Here is a 26,649-nt window from a genome sequence, read left to right on the forward strand (position 1 = left end):
GCGGCCTGGCATGGCTCTGCCCGCCGTGGGGCTGCGGCCGTCCTGCCCGCTGTGCGCTGCCTGCAGCAGTGGTCTCTGCTCGTGCCTCTTACTTATCGTGGCATCAGCAGTTCCTCGGCCTAAGGGGGTGGTATTTACGCTGGCAGGCTTCAAAGCGACCACAGAAAGTGCTTCCTCAATGGTCGGTGTGTGCTGGTGCTCCTGGCGAGGGCAGGCTCGCCTTCCTGGGCGGGAGGGAGGAATTGCAGTTCATTTCAAGAGATCAGCTGTAAGAAAATGTTTCTCTTTGTGGCAGCATAATAAAATCTCAAGTCGTTAATTCTCTCTTCTTTCCTTGAATTGTTGGCCAGTATTTTAATTTATAACTCCTGATTCTTCTTCCCCCCCCCCCCTTGGTAGAGCAATCATGTTTGAAATTAAGAAGATTTGCTGTATTGGTGCTGGTTATGTTGGTGGGCCAACCTGTAGTGTTATTGCACAGATGTGTCCCAGTATCAAAGTTACTGTTGTGGATGTCAACGAGGCCAGAATCAATGCCTGGAATTCAGATACACTCCCAATCTATGAGGTAAACTTGTCTTGCTGTTGTCTCTTCTTCCAGCCAGTGTTGCATTTGCTTCCCTCCCACCACATGGCATTTCCACATGGCCCACTTCATAGCACGGTGATATCCTTCAAAAAGAGTATTCTGGAACAGCTGCTTGTCACTACTGCTAAACAAGTTTTTTGAAATAATTCAATATGTCTGGTGCAGGCAGGTATTTAAAGCTTATATATGAAGGGCCTAATAAGGAAAAATGTGATATTATCTATAGTGAATTGTGCTAAATCATGCTGACTTTCTTTCAAGACCTGATTTAATCATAACATAGTCCTCTTAGTTATAGCTATTATCTGCTGTGTTGCAGTACAATATGAATGTGTAATATTGGGCAGTAAGCTTTATTCCCATTCTGAATACTGCCAAAATCCAATCTGTGCTGCCCATCTAAACCATGTTGTAAGATGGGAACGGTAAGGTTCCTGATTCACTTGTACCATAAACCTCCAATCTGGCCTGGGAACACTAGGCCAGGTAAAAAATATTTTTAAAATGTATCTCACTGTCACTTCATTACAGAATGACTTTCATTTAAAAATATATAAAGCATTTTTCTATTTTGATTCTCTTAGCACTTGTTATTTTTCATTCTTTTTCACCCTTTAAGAATAGGTTTCTTCATTCTTTCACAAGATACAGTTTTTATAGGTTTGAGTTCTTTCTTTTCTTTAATGGGAGTGAAAACTTATCTTCACTTGACTCCCAAAGACAAGGCATGTTGCTGATACTAACAGTTACTCTTTTGCTATGTCTTATATTCTGAATCCTGTTTGTGCTGTAACACTAGTGTAGGGGTTTTTTCCCCTCTTAAAATCAAACCTATACTGTGCTCTTTTAAGTGAAGATGAATAGACCTCCTTTGTCATACATATTCAAAGGAAAATGTGTATAATGCTCAGATTAGTTAGGTGAGACATGAATAAAGATCATGAAAGCAAGTCTTTTGTTTTCTATAAACGCTTAGACTGAATGAGTTAAAAGTAGAGCTAGTCTTGGCATGTTAAAAAAAAAACCAAAACCCACAAACTCGCAACATCTGTTTCCTGGAATGGTGTCCTTTGCTTACAAAGAATGTACAAAAACTGCCAAGAATTAGTTCAGATAGTTGTAAAATTGAGTCATTGCACGGTGAGGTTTTTCTGAATTTTTTTGTTTTGGGTTTTTTCTTTCCAGTGTCAGAAATTGTCTAGTGGGCTACCTTTCTATTTACATTCCAGTAGGACCATAGTTGGAACATTTGGTGGGTTGTAATGCATGTTATTCTGCCTGGACTGACCTTTGTTTTCCTTTTAAGAAGGTATTTGGTACAAAGTGAGACAGCAGAAGTGTCTTTTGTAAGAAAGCTTCTGCCTCATTTTCCTCTCTCTCCCTCCAGTGAATCTTTGCCTTTCTGGCACTTACTTAAATATCTCATGTCATGATGAGCATCTCTCAAGTTGGAGATGTGATTGCCACATTACAGTGTATTACTTATTTTTCAATCAAAAAGTAAAGGCTTCTTTTGTTCTTTGACAACTATATCTTAGTTAACTAATTTTGTAGACCATTCTGACATGGAGGATTGCTCATGTACATGGCCTCCTATTACTCTTGTCTGAGTGGAGGTGTTAAGGGAAGGGAATTGTGTCTGTGATTCTTCCATGCTGCAGGTATGGTGCCATGATAAGTTTAATTTGGCCCAAAGATGAGTGATTGCCAAAAGGAGTGTGCTCGTTTATCTACTCTGTGTCTCTGCCTTTCTTTCACTGGATCAGCGCTTGCTAATTTGGTGGAAGACTTCTTTGGCCGGGGATAGGATTTGTGCTGGATCAGTTCTAGATCTGATGTTGGGGAGACCATGGAACATGTAGCTGAGAGAACAGGAGAGTTGGGACCACCTCTTTTGTTTGCAGCCTAGGGAATATTGTAAGACTTCACGTCTTGAACCTACTTAACATCACTCTACAGGTATTTCTTTAATTGTTGCTCATGGTAGTAGAACTGAGTGTAAGAACAACTGCAGCCTAAAATCTGGCTGTGCAAATAACAATTTAGTGTGTCTGAAAGTTTTGAGACAGCATTTTGAGTGTTTTGAATAAGAAAGGGCTTTATTTTTTTTCACTATGTAAATTTACAGAAGCTTTACGTCTGTTCTTTACATTTGGCATACTGAAAACATGCCACATGGGGGGTGTGTGTGTGTGAAGTCTTTCTGTACCTGAAATGATAGGCTGTTTGTTTGGGTATGCAGTTTTCTGTTCTTTGAACTGCATTAACCTTAACTGTTTTTTTTTCTTGCTTTTTTTCAGCCAGGGTTAAAAGAAGTGGTAGAATCCTGTCGAGGAAGAAACCTCTTCTTTTCCACCAGTATTGATGATGCCATTAGAGAAGCTGATCTTGTATTTATTTCTGTAAGTTTAGGGGGAGAAGGTGGTTGTGTGTATTTGTCTTTTTTTTTTTCTTATCAAGTCATAATGTTGCTCTTATGTTAGGAAGAGGTCTTTGTTTTGTCATATAGATTCAGTTAGCAATGTCATGTCACTGTGTCACAGTTTTCTCCTTGTACTTCTGTGTGCTGTGGGAAAAGTGTTAAATAAGCTTTTTATTTTATTTTATCTGTTTCTTATAGCCAGTAGAATGTTTCACAAATGAACAGACTCTAAGTCCAAATTATAATGTTGATGTTTAGCTTGGTTAGATGTATGGGGTCTTAAAGCAGATCTGACATTGCAGTGTACTACTGAAATGTATGAGACTTTAAGAATACTGATATGGTTCCTAGATGGGGATGCAAAGTCATATACTGATTGTTGGGTTACAAAGATGACTTATTTCAAGAAGCTTTTTAAAAGTTGTATTAGTAGAAGAGGGGCCAGCTGGCTTTAATGTTTTCTAGCTTGAATATTTCTACACTATTGACACCACTAGGAAGAGGATCCAGTCAAACATAAACAGTGTGACCTTTTGTAGTCTAGAAGGTTGTTCCTAATGCAAAATCCAAAAGAGCTGATTGCTATTCATCTTCCTAGGCCACAGTTAAGTTTTGGTGGGTTTTTTGTTACTTAAGTCCTCTTTTCTTGAGAACTCCTCTTTGTTAGGACACCTCAATACAGAGCTCTATTTCTGATAGTACCTTTCTCCATTCATTAAGGCTAAAATGAATGCTGTTTGGCTGGATGACTGCCACTAATACAAGCCTATATATTGCCACCTGTCCTTGGCTTGAAACATGCTATTGTCTTTTACATGTTGTTGCCATTTTCTTCTTTCAGTTTGTAATGAAAAGGACCCTCTGTCTAATCTAACTGATGTGTTTTCCCTTATGTTGCCTTTTCTGTGTACTTCACCACAGCAATTTTCAGCAGCTCTACGCTTAGGTTTCACTGCAAAGTGGGTTTAAACTGTAACTGCCTCGCTAGCTGCAAGATTTTTACATGAATTTTTGCACTTCTAATGTGGGCCAGGAAACAAAAGGTGGCTGGCTGTAATAATGAAGAAATTACTAGTGTTTCCAGAATAAGGACTAACTTTCACTGAAGTTTGCAGAGCTGCTATGAATTGTTCTTGCTTAAATTCTATTTGAATAGAGGCCAGTGAGCTTTCTTTAGAAGACAAAATGGGTAATTGAGAAAGCTAACAGCCATTCATCTGATATGGTAACTAAAATAATTCTGGGGTAGAAGCAAGCTGGACTCTGGGAAGGAAAATGTCTGTCATTTGTAACAGTTTCACCTTGTTAGTACCTCTTGTATTAAGAGATCTATAACATTTCTTCTCCCTCCATGTATTTGTAACTAGGTTAACACACCAACAAAGACCTATGGGATGGGAAAAGGCCGAGCAGCTGATCTGAAATACATTGAAGCTTGTGCTAGACGAATTGTACAAAATTCAAATGGCTATAAAATTGTCACTGAGAAAAGCACAGTTCCAGTACGTGCTGCAGAGAGCATTCGTCGAATATTTGATGCTAATACTAAGCCGAACTTGGATTTGCAGGTAAGTGTAATCTTTGAGTTGTCTATTTAAAGGCCGGTTGTTGCTTTTGGCTTTTATCTGTCCTTTATTTCTGTGCCTGTAGGTGCTGTCTAACCCAGAGTTCCTTGCAGAAGGAACAGCCATCAAGGACCTGAAGAACCCAGACAGAGTGCTTATTGGTGGAGATGATTCTCCAGAGGGACAGAAAGCTGTCCGTGCTCTTTGTGCTGTTTATGAGCACTGGGTGCCCAAAGAAAAAATCCTCACCACCAATACCTGGTCATCAGAACTTTCTAAACTGGTTAGTGTTACTGACCATTGTTGTCTGCAATGAGCAAAGTGTGTAAGTGAGACAAAGTTCAGAAGCAGAAGTTCACTGACACCGGGTGATGCAGCTAGGAAGGGCAGATGAGATTGGGAGGGCCCAATATGTATGTCAAAGGATATTAATCTTTTCCAGTTATCTCAGCTGAGATCTAATAGATGATATGAACTTTCCATGAAGTCTTTTTCTCACTGTTATTGCTGTGTTATTTATTACTAAGAGTAAACTTCCAGTGCTGCAGAAGCTGGTTACCATCATAAAATGGTTCAAACTCTGCAAGTTACTTATTACATTATTTTGCTTAGATCCCATTAACTGGCATTTATGTATTAACTGGTTATGTTACCATTTTGTATCTCAACAGTGTTACATAGATACTAAAGTAATCCTTCCAGTAGTAACTCCCTTTGGTCTGTGGGCATCTCAGTTTCTGGAAAAATCAAGTTCTCTTTACTATGGTTTTTATTTACAGGCAGCTAATGCATTCCTTGCCCAAAGAATCAGCAGCATTAACTCAATCAGCGCTCTGTGTGAAGCTACAGGAGCAGATGTTGAAGAAGTAGCAAGAGCTATTGGAACAGACCAAAGAATTGGAAATAAGTTTCTCAAAGCCAGTGTTGGTAAATGAAAATTTCCCGCCTTTTTTTTTTTCTTCTGGGCTTCTGATTAATAGTGCAATAGGTCTACTAGTAAGTGATCTGATAGTCTAAAATCTTCTACAGCATGAGTGTGTTAAAAAAAAAAAAATTACTGTAGAGTACTAGCATAAATCAGTTTTTCTGGTAAAATGTCTAGGACTGAGGTTGCTCTAGACCCTGGAAATCTGAAACCTGAGAGTTCAGAGTGCAAGGTTTATCCTGCATGGACACTGGAAGGAAAAGCTGCAACTTTACTTTTATGAAGCATCACTGATGATAGTGTTCTCTGAGATAGATGTCTTCCCAATTGTAACTGCTGCAATTTTGTTTGTGAGTTGCTGCCAGTGGCCTGAGGAAGGGGATGCCTCTAGGTCAGAATGTGTGATGGCAACTTCTAATTTGTAGGACGAATTCAGCTGTTTAGGTTTACTAGAGAGTAAGATGTGATGAAGTGGTGGTCAGCACAATAAACTTTCAAACTTATGGAACAAGACTAAAGTCTATCTGTATGGCTACAGTTTTCATGCTGGAAAGAGAAAGTGTGACTTTAAAATAACCTTATTAAATATAACATCTCCTAGAGTGAAAAGTAGGTAGCAAATTCATTACCAAAATTCCTATTAGGTTATTACAATTCCTTCTACAATATGTTGCTTCTGGGATGCTGCTGAGCAAAGTTCTAAGGGTCAAGGATCCCTCTATTAATTGCTTCAGTTCTCAGTCGTCTGTGGTGATCTTTGGTTCTTGGCAATGCTGAGAGACCCATTTGGGGTGGGGGAGGAAAGAACCTAATCTTAGAATACTTGTTCTGAGAAATATTAATCTAAATCTCTAGGTAAGGGGGAAGAGCAAACCCAGGTGCTTGTCCAACCACTTGTGATGATAAAAAAACCTAGGGGCTATCTTATCCTATGTTTCCCTGAGACTGGGTTAAAACTTCCATTGACTCCAGTGGGACTTGAAGCAATTTTAAGGCTTCTGTAACTGACAGTTAAGTAGGTCCAGGAGTTGTATTTTGAGAAATTCTTAAGGTTTTCATTTGCTAGCAGTGAAATACTGGGAAAAATTACGCTGACTGTGTTAATGATTGCAAAAAAACTACTTGATTCCAAAGATTGGCTAGAATAGTACCTTAGTCACCTGTACAATAACCATTTTCTCTTTCAGGGTTTGGAGGTAGCTGTTTTCAGAAGGATGTCCTGAATTTAGTGTACCTCTGTGAGGCACTGAACTTACCTGAAGTAGCCCGCTACTGGCAACAGGTACAAATTTTTTTGAGGGGTTGGTTTTTCTTCAGCATTCAGCTTTCAGGCACAGAGCTTTTGAGCATTGCCCACATATAACCTGTGTTTCAGCTTTAAGGAACAGATACCTTAATGTTGATCATCTTTACATTTTAGGGCCCTCAGCCTGACACTGCCATTTGATACTTGTGGGTGCTTAGGCTTTTTTGGGGTGAATTAAGTTGTATGGATCAAATGGATTGGGAAGTTGTCTAGAAGTAGCAGTAGAAAATGTGAAGTACAAGCATGTCTGGACTTCTGTCTTCCTCTTGCTCTTGGTTATCTCTGTCCACTATATCAGAGCTTATGATCTTTTCTTCAGGGTCTACTTTTACAGTTCCTTTTCTGAAAGAACTTAGCAGAACTTGCTATTCTTTTAAATAAGTATGGTTGCTGCTGTTCCCTGGTTAATATTAGGAATGGTTGGGAAGATGTGGATGCTCTCAGCCCTAGCATCAATGCAGCAATACCAGAATGCTCAGTCTGTACTAGAAAGTGTTTCCCTATAAACCGGTGAAAGCACTTCACCCCTCTTCCCAGTCCTGACTGAGGAAGCAGCTTTGACATATGTGGTATGGTCAAAAGAACAGCTTTAGCTTATTGTCCTGATTTAGGCTGTGGCGATCAAATACAAGGCTGCCTAGCAGATGCCCCCAGAATACCATGCACATGATTTACCTACCTTATTAGCAGCTTTCATGGTTTTTTTTCAATCTTCCTTTTGCTAGCCTTTTTTCTCCTCGCTTTCCTCTATCCCAGTCTGCCTGCCAAATGAACAACATGCCCATAATTACTTTTCATCATTGGTCAATTGTGCCACATCCATCCTGATGTCCAGTATTTCTCATACTATTACCCAGGTCATCATGGCCATGTGGTACTGTTGACGGGAGTTACTTAGGCTCTGTTGGCTTTGCAAGGTTCTATTCCCCAAAAGGTCCCTAAATCTCCTTTCTAATTGTCTGAAGCTTGACTGGATCTCGCTCATAATTCCCCCATAACTGCTTGTAGAACTCAGCGATCTCTCACAATGCTATCTGTGACTTTTGTCAGCTTCTTATATTATCTGTGATGTCCAGTGGCTTTCTGCATCCTGTTCAGAGTTTAACCTCCAGCCAGGGGCTAGTCAGCAGCCTAGTTACTTGCTTGCAACTCTCTTACATGAGTTGTTTGGGACAAGGAAGACATGGGGTTTATGCTGTCTGCCTCTGAAGGGGTTCAGATTGACAATTTCCTTAATATACTTCATTAGGATAGTCTAGTCCATAGTGGAGAGGCTTGCAGTCCCATCGGTGAAGAGACACTAATGTACTACATGAACCTTGCACAAGCATCCAGGAGAAGTTTGGTTCAGTGTAGGACTTGGATGCATTGGCACAGTACGAAAGAGAAGGAGCCCTGTGTTCTGAAACATGCTTCAAGAACTGCTGCTTTTACTCAGTATAAGATGTAGGCAGACAACAATCTCTGGAGCTGCAGGAACTAACCATGTTACCCCACTGACAATCTGATGAATAAGAAAAAAATAATACTGTCTTGACAGGGACAAATTGGTTTGGCTCTGTCCTTTGAGATCACAAGGGTCCTTCTCAAGATGCAATCTACTTGGTATCTTGGCAACCCAAAGGCATAAGAACACTTAGTTTGCTCTGTGTGGAGGTGTGTTTTTTATTTAACAAAAGCCTAAAAAGTTGCATTGTTAATGTAAACTAGTTTAAAGTTGTGGTGGGTTGACCGTGGCTGGATGCCAGGTGCCCACCAAAGCTGCTCTGTCACTCCTCTCCTCAGCTGGGCAGGGGAGAGAAAATACAACAAAAGGCTCATAGGTCAAGATAAGGACAGGAAGAGATCAGTCAGCAGTTACTGTCACAGGCAAAACAGACTCAACTTGATCAAATTAATTTAGTTTATTATAAATCAAATCAGAGCAGCATAATGAGAGACAATGCAAATCTTAAAACACCTTCCCGCCGCCCCTCCCTTCTTCCCAGGTTCAATTTCACTCCTGACTTTTTCTCTACCTCCTCGCCACTCAAGCAGCACAGGGGGACAGGGAAAGGGGCTTGTGGTCAGTTCATCACACATTGTCTTTGCTGCTCCTCCTTCCTCAGGGGGAGGACTCCTCGCTTTCTTCCCCTGCTCCAGTGTGGGGTCCTTCCCACAGGACACCATCCTCCACTAAGTTCTCCAACGTTCCTTCCCACGGGCTGTAGTTCTTCACAAACTGCTCCAGCCTGGGTCCCTTCCACAGGGTGCCGTCCTTCAGGAACAGACTGCTCCAGCGTGGGTCCCCCATGGGGTCACTAGTCCTGCCAGCAAACCTGTTCCTCATGGGGCCACATGTCCTGCCAGGAGCCTGCTCCAGCATGGGCTTGCCATGTGGTCACCGCCTCTTTCAGGCTTCCACCTGCTCCAGCGTGGGGTCCTCCACAGGCTGCAGATGGAGATCTGCTCCACCATGGAGCTCCATGGGCTGCAGGGGGACAGCCTGCCTCACCATGGTCTTCACCACAGGCTGCAGGAGAATCTCTGCTCTGGTGCCTGGAGCACCTCTTCCCCTTCCTCTTTCACTGACCTTGGTGTCTGCAGAGTTTTCTCTCATATTGTCACTCCTCTCTCAAGCTGTAATTGCACAGGTGGTTTGTGTTTTTTCCTCTTCCTAACTATGTTATCCCAGTGGTGCTACCACCATCACTGATGGGCTCGGCCATCTTGGAGTCGGCTGGCACTGGCTCTGTCAGACACAGGGGAAGCTTCTAGCAGCTTCTCACAGAAGCCACCCCTGCAGCCCTCCTGCTACCAAAACCTTGCCACACAAACCCAATACAAAAGTCCTTTTAATGCTTTTATGCTCTCTTACTCTGTTTTAAGAGCAATTCTTTGCAGTGTTTACATGTGACTTACTACCTGATTTGTCCACGCCTTAATAAGAATAGTTACTCCAGAGTTAGGATAAGGTAAAGTGTTATGCTCATGTAGTGCCACCCCTTGCCTGCACCTTCTGTTTCCTCAGAGCCCTGTCATCTTGCAGAGGTCTGTCTGCCCCACCCCACACTGGTAAAGCCATGTAACACACATGTGCACCTGGATAAGCAACTGGGTGAAGACCTTCTTTGTGGCCTGAGCACGGCACTGTCAGCAGCTCATCAAAATGCATGCCCATGGGAGACCTCAGACCAGTCTAAGGACAGGATGCAAATTCTGGAGGATATGCTGACCAGAGCAGCCCCAGAATCCTAACTTTTATTCTCCCTGGCCTTCAGACAGCACAGGGCACTCTAGTTTTGAAATCTTCATTATTTTAAAACCTACCTCCAGAAAGAAATATGTCCATCTTATCCTGTCATCTGTTACCTTTGTTCCCCATCACCACCTTGTTGAATGCATAAATCTCACTGCTCTTATTTTTTTTTCCTCAAGTAAAGTTTGTTCACCAATATCCTTCTACTGTATAGTTTATACCTTATGTTTCATAGACTGCTTTTGTTAATTCTTGATTTGGGTTGAAAGTCTCAAAACCAAGAGGGAAATGTAGTTCTTTCCAGTGCATGTTGAACTCTGACTAGGTGGGAGAACCAGTGCCCTCTGTGTGTTAAGGGCTAGAGATAAAAGTATGAAGCAGGCTGGTGGAAAGTACAGGAACAATCTGAGTGAAGTGAACCCACTTTCATGTAATAACAAAACTGAGGCACTTAGATCTGATTTAACCATGTTACTTTTGTGTATTGAAATCTGTTAGTGTGGATTAAAAAGGCTAAAAATGTTCTTACAGTTGTTGTACATGGTGTGTAAGGAAGTGTAGGTCTGGCAATGGAATGTCTATGTGACATCAAGTACTCTAACACTGAAATTGCTTTCCATGTTTCTGCCTAAGGCAATCTGAAAAAGTCCTAGCCTTTGAACTAGATAATGCATGATGGTATGTGTGTATATCAGTCACTGATTAAAATAGGATTTGTCTCAGAATTTGGTAAATTACCTACATTTATATTTGGATTACTTATACTGAGTAAAAATATTTAGCTTTCTCTTTAAGCCTCTATTAAACTTACATGTGGGTAGCTTCGCTTGACTGTTAATAGAATCTGTTTACAGTTTAAAATGGGTCCCTCCTGTACCGTCATGTTTTATATAATTTCAGGTAATAGACATGAATGATTATCAGAGAAGAAGATTTGCTTCCCGCATTATTGACAGCTTGTTCAATACTGTCACTGATAAGAAGATTGCTATTTTAGGGTTTGCATTCAAAAAGGATACTGGGGACACAAGGTAAGAAAGCAAATTCAGTTTACTAATGTGGATTCCCTACAGCTGTGACCAGCTGCGCAGCTAAACCCCGCTAGCTGAATTGCATTAATAAAAATAGATCAGATATGGGACCCTTAACCTCTTGTGACTGACTTGCATTGTAACAAGGATTAGTCTTTCTTAAATGGATGAGACAATTGATTCTTGGCCTCTACAACATACCTGAATCATTCAGAAGCTGGAGCAGATAGCTCTGGTCCTTATTAACTTGCATAAGCAAAGGTAGATTTTTGATGGAATCCCTCCATTCTCCACAGAAAAGAATGTAAACGTTGTTTTTTTTACAGCTGGTTTAAATTGCTATATGAAGCCAAAGTTTCAGCTTTGTTTCCTAAATGTGGTTAATTCTGTTTTTCTCTAAAGCTTAAACTTGATACAACTCTCTGACTACAGTTTGTGGGGAAAACTGATAAGCTTGATACCTTGTTAATTATGGTAAATAGGAGTCCCGGGGCTTGGTATCTCCCTTGCATGATTCAGCAAAAGAGATGTAAACTTGGTTTTCATATTGCTCTCAGTGGTGTCCCTTAAGATTTCAAGTTTGCTGCTGGCATGGATTACCATGAAGATGTTTAGTGTAAAACTGGTGTAAAAGATCTGGCATTGCCTGTCATGACACTTCAAGACTTCTGGTACTTACAGCATGCCACCTGGTTCTTTAACTGATTCATTCACTTCCCTAGAGAATCATCCAGTATCTACATTAGCAAGTATTTAATGGATGAAGGAGCAAAGCTCCATATCTATGATCCTAAAGTACCTAAGGAACAAATCATCTTGGATCTCTCACATCCAGGTGTCTCAGAAGACAACCAAGGTAAGAATGCCCATGTAAAACTTTATTCCTCCTTCCCTCCCCACCCTATTCTCACAATACACAAGATCTGTTTAACTACTATAAATTCATTTTCACATTTTCACCATGGCAATGGTGTGTGCTGTTGGTTACACTTACTAGAAGACTGTCATAGCTCAGAGGATTACTGGAACTCTTCCCCCTCCCCCCTTAGCTTTTATAGATAAATGCTAATTTTTACTATTTTTCTTTTGATCAATATTAATTTGAATACATGCAATAAATTTTCTCTCTGCATAATTAAAAGGAAGAGAAAGAAGAATAGAAGAATGTCCAGAAGTAGGAGAGACTAGTGTTTTTGTCAGCTCCTTTGTGTTATGAGTCCTATCTTGCCTTAGTTTTTGCTTACATATCTAAAGTAGAAATAAATAAATAGTTCTGAAATTCACTGTAGAGCATTCTCTATTTCCTCTATATCAATTGCATATTAATTTGTTCCTTTAAATTCAAGAAAACGTCGAAGTAATAATCTACAACTAGAAATTTCTTTAAGAGAAGCAGAGGGTATTTGGGATTTTTGTTTTCTTTTTTTAATGCGGAGGGGGAGAATGGAGATGATGGGTGGAAGTGGGAGAAGGATAGATCAGGCTTCTAGAGGTGAAGAGAATGGAGGAAAATGAGCTTTGACGAAGAAGAGCAAAGACTGTACATTATCTGATTTGCCCTTGAAGTAGAGGGGAGTGGGAAGGTTGCCTTTAGGCAGCTGCTGAGGCAGTTGAAGGAGGAAGGCTGCCCTTAGTGACTCATGTGTATCTTCTCTAGTGTGAACCAAGTGTTAAATAGGAACTGTGATGTGCTGCTATTGTACAGGCAATGACCTTTGTGAGAGCTGGCATTTGAATACTCCATAGTAACTTATAATTCTAGAGATACTCTTGACTTCAAATCAAATTTGAATGGTTAACTTCAAACATTTAAGTGCTTGGACTCTATTCAGATGCCAGGTACAAACTGCTTTCATTTAAAAAGTGAAATTGAAGTGACAAATATCTTGATAGAAAACATCTCTAGGCAAGTGACTTGAAACTCCTTGTTTGTATAGAGCAAGGAAGGATACTCATTTGCCAGGAGTGCACCAGATGTGTGAAGTATAAAACTTTACTTTCCTTCTGTTATAGTGTCTCGGTTGGTCACTATCAGTAAAGATCCCTATGAAGCCTGTGATGGAGCTCATGCTCTTGTAATTTGCACTGAATGGGACATGTTTAAGGTAAATGTTATCTTCAGTTTAAACTAAAGAAAAGGGGAGTGTTATGCTGCTACTTTATTCTGTCTGCTTTAATTGCCCTTTACAGGAGTTGGATTATGAACGTATTCATAAGAAGATGCTGAAGCCTGCATTTATCTTTGATGGTAGGAGAGTTCTAGATGATCTTCACAATGAGCTACAAGTTATTGGCTTCCAGGTAATCAGCTGGATGCTGCTGCTGCTTATGTTTCTTTCCTTCTGCTCTCTTCCCTCTTGCGTTCTCCCTCTGCAATGACTAAATAGCAAGCAAAAAAAAAAAAAAACTTTTCAGGTGAGGATTTAAAACTAAACCTGCCTATACTTAAGTCTCTTCACTAGTGCTGTCTTCCTCCATTACCTTACTATTTTCATAGACTGATGTTCTGTTAAAATCTAAGCTACATCAGACTATGCCATCAACATTCAGCAGTATAAAGCATGCATTAGAATCATAGAACCATTTAGGCTGGAAAAGACCTTGAAGGTCATCAAGTCCAACTGTAAACCTAACATCTGAATGCTGGTCTGCCCTTCTTTGGACCAGGGAAGTCATGCAGAGTTATGAGACTGAGATTTAGCAGTTTTTTACATCTCTCCTAAATTCATTCTGGGTAATCATCAGGGTATTTGACTGCAAAACTACTCCCTTCACTGTTTCCTCAAGTCCTGCAGTCTTTGCTGCTACCACCCAGCGGAAGGGCTGAGCTTAGCATTTGGTGTATGTTATAACCTGTGCCACAGCCCCTACCTGGCAACTTGTTTTAATACCACCAAACAAAAAAAGCAGCATTTAAAACTGACAGTAACAGGATAGCAAAACATGCTTCCTTCAGAAGTAAGTGTAAGCTGTAAACACACTTTTTGCTCTTTACAAAAGACATAAGCAGGTTTACCTAAGGCATGAGACTTAAAGCCAGATGAAGTGTAATGCCGGTAAAAAATATTTATCGGCCAGTGAGGTCCTCCACTTGGACAGACTATTAAGAGAAGTTTGGGACTCTTCTCCACGAGGTCTGTACAACAAGGCTGGCTGACATTGGAGATACATCTTTGCATACAATGCGTTTATCTGAAGATTAGCCAGTGAAATGCTCAAGTGTTACATGGGAGACTGGAAGAGATGATTGATTAGTCCTTTGTGATGGATTAATGTCAACCAGAAAACAGTGGTGTTTGTTTACACCAAAGAGAGGGCCCAGAAGCAAACGCTTAACTTCTTAGCAAAATGCTTTGCTAAGCTTACAGCAAATGATATATCAAATTATAACCAGTGTGATATTTCTCCTAGGAGCTTCTCTTCTGAAGTCAGTGGCTTTAAAGACTTTCAAAATCAGAGACTGTACCTTTGTTTCATAGCTCTTGGGTGACTTTTCTAAGAAATTCTAATTGAATTTTTAACCAATTTGTGAGTTTGCCATCCAGGTTTATAATCCAGATTTTTCATCTAGAATATAATTACAAAGGCATTCAACAACTGACCTATATTCTCTGCATAAAATAATAAAAAGGATTTTATCTTAAATGGACAACCCCAATATTTCACTTTTTAGGTCCCAGTCTTTTTAACTGCTCTTGTTAAAAGCTATTGCATAGACAGCCTGATGCCAATAGCATTTCCATCATATACAATCCAATCTATGAATTTGAGCTGTTTTAATTTAATTTTTTTCCTCAAATTGGAGTTTAAAAAACTTCACTTGAAATGATGGGTGTGTTTATAGCCTGTTTCCACAGTGGAAGCTTAATTCAGGAAATACAAATGTGAAGCTCTGTAATTCTAAGTAAAGTAATTTCTGATTTGAGACAAAATCTGCTCGAGTCTCAAGTGGGGAAAGCAGGGTAAGCCTTGATTTGAAAGGCTTGAAGCACTTCTAGCATAGACAGAATTTGACTAATACTAAAATCACCAAATCCCCAAATAATCTGATAGAAGCATCTCGGACACAACCAGAACAAAACCTACAAGCCAGACCAGATGGATGTTTTGGTTGTGTTTCATTCTGCGTACTCCTGGATATTCTGATTACTTGCATAATGGCTATAGGCTTTCTCTCTTGATATTTTTCCCCTGCTTAAACTACACATAGTTTACACTGTTTGTGAACAGGCTTGTATAAATTGATTTAACCAGACAATTGAAGCTGTTATGGGCAAATATGGTACATACAGCTCACATGACTGTTGAAACAACTTTCATAGTTAACTCTGATGTCTGTCTAGAATATATTAATAAAATTCATGTTACATTTAAAATAGTTGGAAGTATTTTGGTGCTTTGCATCGGACCTGCACTGCTTAGGAGGAAAGCTACAGCTCTCCTTATTTACTGGGTGTCTGAACTGTTTTGATAGTTAGTGTTTTGTGCTCTACAAGTTCTGTCCTTAGTGATTTACATTAGTCTGACCTAGAAATAGGAGGAATCTGTCTCACTCTTTGAATTTTGCAGTACCTGGCTTATATGTGTTTGGTTTGTTACATGCTTTCTCTTACTTAGTTGGCTGCCTTTAGCAATTCAGAGTTGTAGTGTTTCAAAACCAACCCACTCCATCAAGGAGGGGAAAAAGCTGTTTCTATCCTAGTTTATTTGGTACAAATTTTTAGACAAACGAGGCCGAACCCCCATTTTGTGAATACCCAGAACATTTTATGACACTTGTTGTACATAGTCCTAGGGAAGCTGAGGCACATGAGATGGCAGCTGTAAATAGGCAAAGCAGGGACCTGTGAAAGGCTGTTTGTTGTTTGTTGTTTTTTTTTAAACAACAACAACCAAACAAAAAAAACCCTACACCACAACTCTTTGCAACTCCAATCCCAGAAACTGTCCCTGGGCACACTGTGCTTTGTGGCTTATATTATTATAGTGTTCGTGAAACATAGTCATGGTCCTGGATTTAGTTTGTATAGCTTGCTGCACTCACTTGTTAAATGTGTTTTCTCTTTCAGATCGAGACAATTGGGAAGAAGGTGTCAGCCAAAAGAATTCCTTTTGCCTCTTCATGTGAGATTCCTAAGTTCAGCCTGCAGGACCCACCTGTCAAAAAGCCTAGAGTATAATGTTTAATAGGTACTGAAGGAATTCTGTGGACCTTCTTAGTGATAATAACTGTATGCCTATGCTTTTTTAAGGAAAGATATTTTTCATAAACTAAACCAATTTTACACTAGAAATGGTACCTGGTACATGTGAATTCAGTCTATTTTCAAATCTCTATTTTTATAGCAATTTTTTTGGTTACTGAAGATGGTACAAACCTGTTTTTAATAATGAATCATCTTTTAAGTGGAAAAGTTACCTTCAAACTGCAGATTTCTGCTCCAGAAATGTTCCTAAACTGCACTTTAAATGTTTCAAGTTATATGAAAGCAAAAGAAATAGAGTATCTTAGTCCAGTTATGGACAGTGATCAGGAACTTTGGTCTTGCCAATTTTTCATTTTCTTTTGGGGTAATTCTTTGCCCAGTTACATGCTTGCTCTAACTGGCATTGAAGTCAAAAGATAAGTTCTAAGTGAATTTGGTGGGATTTGTATTGATCCCTAAAATAGAGCTGACTGCAACAATAATACCGCGATTCTGGTTGGGATCAGTTGGCACTGTTGCAGTCTAAACTGCATGTGTTGTGAGGCCAGATAGTCCTGCAGGCATCTATCATGTAATTAATGACAGTGGACTAGCAGCTATAAACAGATCCACTGGCAGATCTTCACTTTTGATTCTTTGGTTGTCTTGCCTACATTCCATGTGCAGCCACATAAATTGTTGATCTAATCAGATTCCTGGGGCAAGTTTTTCTTAAGTTACAGCAATACAACCCAACTTCAGCAGAGGGGCATTCTGCTTGTTTGAACATTGAATTTAAGCAGAATTACCTTAATTTGGTGTCAGTCCAAGTAGAAAGCAAATATTGGCCTCAAAGCTACCTGATAGTTATCTTTTCCTTCCTTTCTGCTTACATACTTCATCTGAAAGCAGCTTTCTTAATGAATCTGCAAAAATTATTCTCTGCTGTTAAGAAATTATTAAAAATAAAAATTCAGCCCCATGAGTTAGTCAGCTTGCTACCTCATTTAATTAGCAGGAATGAATACTTCCTATGTTATCTTGATATTTTTGCCTTTACTATTACTTTATTTCTACTTGTTTTTATTATTCTCAATTGGCCAGTGCTATTAAAATCCTTGAGATGACAGCTTGTGTTTGGCTTATTGCATGGGGTTGTGAAATGGAGGGGAGGCTAGAGAAGGATGACCATGAACAAGTTTCGGACTAGAAGACATAGATGTCTTAGTTGAATAATAATAGTGTTGGGATGTTAGAGAATTCTCCTCTAACTGGCCATATAGTACCTTCTGAATTTATTCAACAGGTTTGCTTTCAAGCATGCTGTATCAATAGTTTAAACAGCAGAAGATCAGTGTTGTCTTGGTAATGAGTGCTATATCATAGCTATTTACTCACAGAAATGTAGATACAACTTAAGCTTTAGGACAGATACTTGAAGATTTGAGGAACTTGTATAACAATTCGGGTAGACAATACAAGACAGTGTTATCTGACTGAAATAGCTGTATCCTTGAACCAGATGTTTTCAGATTCTGCAGGTTAATGGCTTCCACAGAGGGACTTGTATGCAGTGATCACTCAGCACTTTGGGCAAATATGCCTCAGGCTTTTTGTCCTATCATAAGATTCTTCTGTGAGGAGTGCATCAGAAGCCACTCAAAGTGAGTGGGAATTACGGGGGCTTAAAATCAAACTGTCATCTTTTCATCACAGCATCTCCTCTTCCTGATTCAGTTGTGCTGCTTTCATACAGTGCCTACACAGCAGGGACAGCCACAGTTGTGGTATTTGTAAGCATTGTAATCCAACTGGTAATCACCCTGTCTTTGCAGGTAGGCATTCTCTTGACTACCTCTGCCCCCATAGCACCTGAAAGGGCAAGCTGGTCATTTTGCCTTAGGGATTAAGAGGGTACTGACAAGTTGTGCTCCAAGATCTCTTGTCCTGAACTATGTTCAGGGTAGCACAGTGCTACTTCAGGGCTTCCCTTAACGGGGAGGGTGAGTAGAGGCTTCAAGAAAATCAGGATGCTTCTCAAACTTGCACACAGCTGTAATAGCAGTGCCTCTGTATGGCACCTGTCCTCATCAGTTTGAAGTAGACAGATGAACCATTAAACTCTTGCATGAAGCGTTGTTCTTGTTAGGAATGTGCAAGAGCTGTAAGGCTGGCCAGTGTTTGTGAGGCTTCCAGTGGCTTTTCACATGCTGTCCCACAGAGAGGGAACTAGGTGCTATACCCCTATTCCTACCCTGGTTCTCCTGCAGACTCAGTCAAAGCCTGGATAGTTATTTGCAGCTTAATCATAAAGATAATAAAGAATGGGCAAGTTCATTATAGTGGAATCACTCTTAACTCCCCTTTCTTAGGAAAGAGCAGCAGATCCTTTCAAAAGAGCAACATGGGGTAAAACTGGTACTGGCATTTCCCTTGCTTTCTTGGAGAGTCAGCTTATTTAGTTTCTTGGTGACTGCATTCTTTTAGTGGGACACTAGAACTGTGGGATGAATCCAGTCGAGACAGCTGGTAGAGCATGCCTTCAGGATACTGAAGTACTTACCTTGCACATATGCGAGAGAACCTTACTGCAAGACAAAAAGAGCAGGCTTCAGAAGCTTTTACAGCACTGTGAATCATAACCCATCATCTTCAGAGTACAGTTGCCAGGGAAATAAGAATTAGAGATGACTTGCATTCCTGCTCTGAAGGCTTGAGCCGTGCATGTAAGAGATGGGTTTTAACACTGTTGAGTCTTTGTCTACGGGATTTTACAGCATGTGATTCTTGATGAGAGTTGTGTAATAGGAGTAGTGGACTACTGTGCTTTGAAATTCTTTTTATGGGGTTCTTAATAAAATGCAATCCCACAGTAACACTGCTTTTCACTGCACAAAATGTGAATACAACATCTGAAGCAAATCCAGCTTTAATACAAGACTATGAATAGTATGATGCAGACTGTATAAATTAAGTCTTACCCAAGATGTGCATAGACAAATTGTAAATGCCAGGCAAGATGTACCGTTTTTCTTTTGCGCATGTGTTCAACCCTTTGTGCAGCTAGAACTACTCTGGTTCCAGGCATATGATAGCCCAGAGAATTGCAAGTGAATAAAACAAACACAGTTTTGACCAAGACTGGTTAGTATAGGAGCAGTTAGTGGTGGGATTTTGTACTGGCCAACAAGCTTACACTTCTATCACTTGAGGATATTCTGTTGGTCTAGAATTTATAGTAGTGCTATAGATCTTGCTCAACAGCTAAAGTTTGAAATTAATTGTAAAACAGTGCAGGAAGGCATAATGGGTTATCTATGATTGCTTTAGGAATACTGGAGTCAGTTTTCATTACTTGTTTTTTCTATTCCAAGCTGAGAAGTCCTATCGCAAGTTGAACATCTGCAATAAGTTGCCAGATCTTGTAGCAAAGGAGTGCAAATACTTGACATTTTCTTTTTAAATGAAGGGGATACCAATATTAATTATTGATCAAGTAGGAGAAAAACTTAAAACTGTTCTTAAATGAACACTTTGGCTTTGATTTAACCTAAAGACTTGAAATCACTGGGAGATGTAGCAGTTTTCTAGTCAGCTGCATAACATTTAATTATGCTTCACAGAGTGTAGTAGATTAGGTTGGTGTAATGATGCTAGAAAGACTATTCATTCTTTTAAAGTGTCTGTATCAACTTGAAATCATATTCCCAAAATTCTTTGATGTTTTCCCGATTGCAAGGAAGATTGTTTCTTAAAATATTTTATGGCTGCTTTGTGAAACAAACTGACAGAACGAAGTGATTGACATACAAGAAGAAAATGTCACTAAACATGAAACTTCATCAGAAAGAAAACTGAGATAGTCGTGAAACCTGTGCTGAATTTATAACCAGGTGTTCTGTGAGACTTTGGTACCTGAATGGGCAATAGGGAAGGAAGATGGTTGTAAAAGCAGGATTTCTTAACTAGGAAAAGAACTTGTCCTCAAATGCTTTTAAAAACAAAGCACCCCTCCCATCTATGAAGTCAAAATGTGACTGCTTTCCTTAGAAACCGCAGCAAAACATGCAGTTAGAAAACGGCTCGTGTAGCTTCTGAAACTTGCTACCAGCTGGCAGACAGTTGTGTAAAAGTGTGAGATCATCTTCCAAACCACCCAGCAGCAATTCATAGAGAATTCTAACATGAAACAACATTGGACTGTGCTTCCAGAGGAATTATTTCTCTCACTGTAAAGAAGTCGTAGATAATTACTGCACAATGTTGTCTTGTTCCAGTTTGGTAATAGCTGTATGGCTCAGAATTCCTTTTTCCCTATTTCTGGTGTTGATATGCTGAAAGAGCAGCAACTTGGCAAAAGCTACAGTAACATTGTTAAATCTACTCTGTAGGCAAGTCAAAGCCATTATTTAAATATAGTAGGATCTCTAATAAAGGCTGGCAGCTGTTAAATGGTGAGGGTATCCAGGAGTTAATGTTGCACCCCTCCCTGCCTGCTGCTGTGGAGGCAGCATTGAATTTCTCTACCATACTTGACAACCTTCCACTGCTCTAGTATTTAGTGTGCTTCAGCTGAAGCAGGGCATTTTTGGCTCAAAGTATGCCTGGTCTTTCTAAGACTAGTGGTCAGGTTATTTTTTTTTTATTTAAGTTTTAAAATTTATTATTACTTTACAATTTTTTTTAAATTAAAAAAAAGCCTTGCCTTTCTCTCTGCCTTTACAAAGTACAGCTATTAAGACTTCTGTTTCTGTTCTTCCCCTCTGTTCCTCATGGATCAGACTTCTCCTCCCCTAATTTACACTTCCATTACACTGTTTAATTAGTACACTCCTCCTAGCTTAAGGCTATTTGTCTTCATAATGCTTTAACAATGCTATACTTCATACTTCATTTTGTGAAGTGTCAATTGTGCATCACTGGCCTCAGTGGTATAAGCTGATTTTTGTTGTTCATGACAATACCAAGTTTCTCCTAGATATTAACTTCCTAACTAGCTGCCTGCCTTCCAACATCTTGCTGAGTAGGGGGTGGGCAAAAGGTGCACTCTTTCATGTAGACTACAGTAGTTTTCTACAGAAAAGTACTATAGCCAGCCTTAGGATTACCTGATGATGAGAGTTTGGGACCAGATAATGAATTCCTGGCATGTTTCCCAAATACCTTCATGAAGATACAGCTGAAGCCAGGTCAAAAATGGTATCTAAGGTCCATAGTGGACAACTGAGAATTATTAGGGAGAGATGCACTTTGAACTATCCTGACTGTAAATAGAAGAATTTACAGCTGCCATTATACCATAAGCCATGCTTTTGTTTCTGCTTGAGCTTAGTAGGGTATGTAATGGATTTCACACTTCATCCGTGATGAAATTCACTTCTCTGCATTCAGACTTAACAGCCAGACCATGTCTTAAGGGGGCAGGTAACCAGACCAATCAAGCACAACCACCGCACCCTCAGACTGGCTTTTTAACTTTCTTTTAATGATAAGACAATACCTATGGAGTAGCAGCACAGTACAGAACAGCAGTAGTTCTACATACCCGATACTGAAGAAGCACCTGAGCAACTCAGCAGGGTTTGGTACAGTTGTACACCCAAACTAAGGGTGGCTCTATTTATGCTGTTAATGGCAACTCAAATTTTTCCGTATGATTTAAATTATATGGTATCTATACAAGGTTAATCGTCCTGATAGAAAGGCCTCTTGTTGTTTTCAACTTGATATGTTGTGTTTACCGAGGCTCACAGTTGGAGACATGCAAGCACCTGAAAGGCATCAGCTATCAGAATGGTATAGCTCATTTTCTTAAGATGTAGGTAAGAGATACCGTCCCTTGAAGGAGCACTACTGATACTTTCTCTGGTGTGGTTCAAGAGAGCCCTAATACGGTCCTTCGTCATGTGCACAATTTTTCTTTAGAAGTCCTCTAGTTCCCAGAGCCCCTGCAAGCTTGTGTTACACAATGGTAAGATACACCAAAATACCAGTACCTTTCAAATTACTGTTAGCATCTTCACAAGCATTAACTGCAGCAATAGCGATGGTAGTATAAAACCTGTTTACTTAAATCTGTCTTGATTTTTTTTTTTCCCAGCTTACATTTCTTCCATCTCAGTTCCATCACTCTTTCAAAATCAGTTCTATCTTCTGACTTTTTGCTGAACATGAGAAGTACTATGTAGTTGTAACCTTGCCCGGAGGAATGAGGTAAAATAATGTGAAATGTTTTGGTGAGAAAAAAGTGTTCTGGAAAGATAGTAAATTTATTCATACATCCACCATCTGGACTTCTGCATTTCTGGAACTCAGTATAATTATGCACTGAAAAAGGGATCCTTAAAACTGGCTGCTTTAAATAGGTTCGCTCTCATTTTCAGATGGCTTTTGTCTTTCTTTTTTCTACTAAGTTCTTCAAGAAGAATTCACCTAATTAAAAGGCAAAAAAGCACCAAAATGATTTATAGGTATTTCAATGAAATAAAGCAAAACAATACACATTCTTATTCAATGCGAGTATTCTATTCTACAATTGTTCTCACCAGTTTTTTTGTAGTAATTCAACTCCACACAACAGACTTTCAGTGTAAAATGGGGATGTAAAAAACCCCCAAAACCCAACAACCAACCCTTCCACTCCCACAATCCTGATTTTCCTCATGCCCAATTTTATGAAATAGCTCTGCTTCTTTGTGTTTTCCAACAGGCAAAGGTGAAATGATTTAATTAAAAATTAATTCCTATTTCATAAAGCATCAGTGAAACCTGCTCTAATCTCATTTGAGCTGGGATTAAAACAACCTGAGAAGCAAAGTGCCCCAGATGAGTCTTCTCTGCTCTGTCCTTAGGAAAAAACAGGATGTTGGACGTACACAACAGTCCCATTAATATCAGCTGCTACTTGATACCAAGTGCTGTGTCAGAAAAAGTACGGTGTCTATTTCTAAGACATGGTAAATAAATTCTGCCTAAAGCAACAAAATTGCATCACACACAAGTAAGGCCCCCATTAAACACTGAAGCATCCAAGAGACAGAATGAAAGAGGTGGGAAAACTTGAAAGTTGGGTACCCTTTATGCTGCCTCACGTGTTAAGTATAGTACAAACTAGGTTTGGCAAAGAATTAGCTTAAGCAGCACAGCCATTGTACCAATACCAGCTACCGTCATACTCACGCATTTAGATGACCTACAGACGATAGTACGTGTAAATCATTTAAAAAAAAAGATTACTATATTAGGTGTCCTTGAGCTAAGGTGAGCTTTGTTGCGTTATTACTTCACCATTTTAACTTCATAAACTAAAATGTTATGTGCTAAAGAATCTAATGCTTTTCAGTAATTTACCTGCTTTATAGGAGGAGCGCACTAAAGGCCCGCTAGCAGTGTAATGGAATCCAAGATCATTTCCTACTTTTTCCCAGTACTTAAATTTTTCGGGAGTTATGTACTCTTCAACCTGAGTGAAAAGAATTCATTTTGATCAGGTATTAATGCAAAGGACATGGCTATAGCTAGCATGTAGTGAAATGAAACAGTGTTATATTGCAAGTTCAATATTTTACACTCCAAAACTTTCACCAGTGAAGTCACAAACTGAATTTCCTCTCTGCTTTCTACCAAAAGCTTTTTTGCTTTTCATATTTAGCTGAGAAGTTTAGAATTTAATTTCTGGTGGTTGCTTTATCATTTTCTTTACTCTGTTTTTGAAGGGTCCTTTCGAGCAAACCTGTTTTTGTCCAAGTTAGTAAAAAAAAATACAATAGTCCTACAAATCTCTTCACTAACAGTTCTCTCAGTGAAACATAGTAACAGAGATTCAAGCTCTGGCCTGATTAAAGAAGGAGAAAATGGTAATTTCCCCAGCTGAAGGAAGAGCCTATGAGATAGTGAAGGCGAGCTGGCTTGAGCCATTATGTTTGAGACGTACACCGAAACACTTGTTTTCCAGAATCATGCCTCAGCTTCAGCTGCCTCCCCAGCTACTAGCAGAAAGTAGCCACGGGAAGCCTGCAGAAGATGGAAGGGATTAGATGGCTGAGGTCATTTTTAGCGAAGAGTCCATAACAGATGAAGATCAGGTTAAGCAAGGAAGGAAATTTTTCCCAGCATCTGCAGTTAAGGTAAGGATGCATATCAAGCCTCAATTTTGAAAGAGGAAACTTGACTGTGCAAGGTACAGACCACAGCAATACTGCCTGTAAATTAAAGGCATTTTTACCTTTAGGTGACGTTTTGTTGGTTGCATGTACTGTCCTAGGGTCAAGCAATCTACATCTGCTTCCCGCAATACTGTAAAAACAAAATTCTGTTAGTGGCAGAAGGATCACAAGGAATTGTCAGCAGCTAGAAAACACCCTCCTTCCAAGTCTGGACAAAGGTCACTCCACAGCACCCTGTGGGGGTTACATTCTGCTCTCCAGCAAAGGGAACATGCAACCTCCATGAGCAGTAGCCATGTACCTCACTGTGAGCTCCATGCTGCTGCATGTTTAAAGCTAGAGGGAATAGCAGTCATGGGCCTCACTGCAGAGATGACATGCTCTTGTCTTTTTCATCTTACTGTTTTTCATTGTGTCTTTAGGTCAGAGCCTTCATTTGACTGATTCTGTGGTAAAAAATGGATGCGTGCACGTACACTTGGCACTTCTCCACTGTTTCAGGAGAATTCATGCTGAAAAGATGCAAACAGTTCTAAACAGCTATAAATCAGGGGAAATTGCCAACATCTTTTGCCAGTTTTACACACTTAGGATGTATGTTAGTTTTGATGCCTACAGAATCTCATAAACTTTGCTAAAATTTGAGTATATACTAGAATCAATATACAGCACATGAGTTCAGGTAGTCCACGTAAAGAGGGAAATCCAGATGCCTGATAGTCAGCTAGCCTGAAGAATTATGTTTGCGGCAGCTAGCGAGGTGTTCTGAACAAAAGGATGGCTGAGGAATCGGATTTTGCACTAACATCTCCATATATTTTCTGGCTACTTGGGGCTGGTTGCCCCATGTCAAATAGGAAAAAAAGACTGTTTTGACTACAGCATGACACTCACTGTTACCCTGGCATCTCTGTTTAGATTGATATGGTTCTGTAAAGAAACTGGTTCAATATTGGCACATTTACATGTTCTCTAACTCGTACCCAGAGGATGGAAGGAGAACAAAATCAGAGTAACTGAATGAATGTGATGGGTAACAGTATGGCTCCAAATACATCCATGAAAGTGGCCTGAAAACAAATAGCACCAGATCTGACATTTCATATTTCTGTGGCGAGAAAATGCTGAGCAGGAAGAATGGGAAAAACCAGGAACTGTAATTCTGGTCTGGATTGTGGGACAGCTGCAGAAAATACAGACTATATCACTGCATTCTAAATTTTGTACACAAAATGAAGTCCCAGGTAGACATTCCTACAGGATATGGGAGAAATGCCATAGGATTTATGAATTTCTTCTTACGAGGGCATTGCATTCACTTACCACTGTGAAATTCTCTCAAAAATACATTTACATGAAAACATAAGAACATGCTCCAAGCATAATAACTTTTTTTGCATCTAAGTAAGCTAAAATAGAATATTTTAAACAATCAGGTCTTCTATTTCTAAAAAAGGAATGCATGATTAAGGCAACTATGTTGCAAGCCCATTATTTAAGTATTGCAAAGATAAAAATGTTGATACAGTCACACAAAGATAGTTATAATTTCCATTGAAATCAACAGGAGGTGGATCTGCCTGTCAAATTGAATCCGAAAGCCATACGAAGGCAAAATATTTCAGAAGTTCAATCTTTTTTAACCCAACTTTTTTATTTTTTCCATAAAGCTTAGAAAACATTTCCTGCACCAGCAAACCGATTTGCAAGTAGAGGAAAAGATGCTTACAACTGTTTTCCAACAGAATAAAATTCATACCTGCGAATTTTGGCATCTATTTCAACACCAACTTACATTTCATTGTGGAATATACTTGTTCATCTGTCTCGCCTAGCCCCAACATAATGGAGGTTTTAGAAATGACGCTAGGCTGGACCTCTTTAGCATGCTTCAGGACACGTATGGATTGCTCAAAGTTGGCTCGGGGATCACGGACCTTCCTTTTCATATTTTCGGTACAAGGGGGAAAAAAAAACGCATGAAAGGGTGCACAGGAGTTACGAGATGCCAAGGATGGCGCGTTCTGCTAGTTTCTACACAGTGAAAACCGCAACTTGGAGGTTTCAGCGGTGTAGTTTGGCACGGGCGGAAAATGCCCCAAAGCAACACGAGCGGTGGGATACGCCCCAATTTCGCGCTGGCTGGATGACCGAAGTCGGCCCTCCCTGGCCCCCGCCCGGCCGCGGCTCCCCCGGCGTGGCTGGGGCTGAGAGGGCGGCCT

General features: G+C 39.9%; 2 protein-coding genes across 3 annotated transcripts; one reads left to right on the forward strand and one right to left on the reverse strand.

Annotated features, from left to right (window-relative positions):
• The first annotated feature begins 404 nt into the window (after positions 1-404).
• UGDH (UDP-glucose 6-dehydrogenase) lies at positions 405-16,451 on the forward strand. Of its 2 annotated transcripts, XM_010283247.1 has the most exons (11): positions 405-568; positions 2,890-2,991; positions 4,379-4,579; positions 4,662-4,859; positions 5,356-5,503; positions 6,689-6,783; positions 10,946-11,076; positions 11,799-11,932; positions 13,090-13,181; positions 13,267-13,377; positions 16,146-16,451. In XM_010283247.1, the coding sequence occupies exons 1-11, from the start codon at positions 407-409 to the stop codon at positions 16,254-16,256; spliced, it is 1,485 nt and encodes a 494-aa protein (XP_010281549.1). In that variant the 5' UTR covers positions 405-406; the 3' UTR covers positions 16,257-16,451. The 2 variants fall into 2 exon arrangements, with proteins under 2 accessions (XP_010281549.1, XP_010281550.1); XM_010283248.1 differs by lacking the exon at positions 4,379-4,579 and having other exon boundaries at positions 407-568.
• Positions 16,452-22,511: 6,060 nt separating this feature from the next.
• LIAS (lipoic acid synthetase) lies at positions 22,512-26,376 on the reverse strand. The gene is made up of 4 exons (XM_010283249.1): positions 26,223-26,376; positions 24,487-24,557; positions 23,613-23,724; positions 22,512-22,694 (listed from the first exon to the last, which is right to left on the reverse strand). The coding sequence occupies exons 1-4, from the start codon at positions 26,374-26,376 to the stop codon at positions 22,642-22,644; spliced, it is 390 nt and encodes a 129-aa protein (XP_010281551.1). The 3' UTR covers positions 22,512-22,641.
• Positions 26,377-26,649: the final 273 nt, after the last annotated feature.

The sequence above is a fragment of the Phaethon lepturus genome, unplaced genomic scaffold (genome assembly GCF_000687285.1).
Source record: "Phaethon lepturus isolate BGI_N335 unplaced genomic scaffold, ASM68728v1 scaffold11693, whole genome shotgun sequence".
NCBI classification, from domain to species: Eukaryota; Metazoa; Chordata; class Aves; order Phaethontiformes; family Phaethontidae; genus Phaethon; species Phaethon lepturus.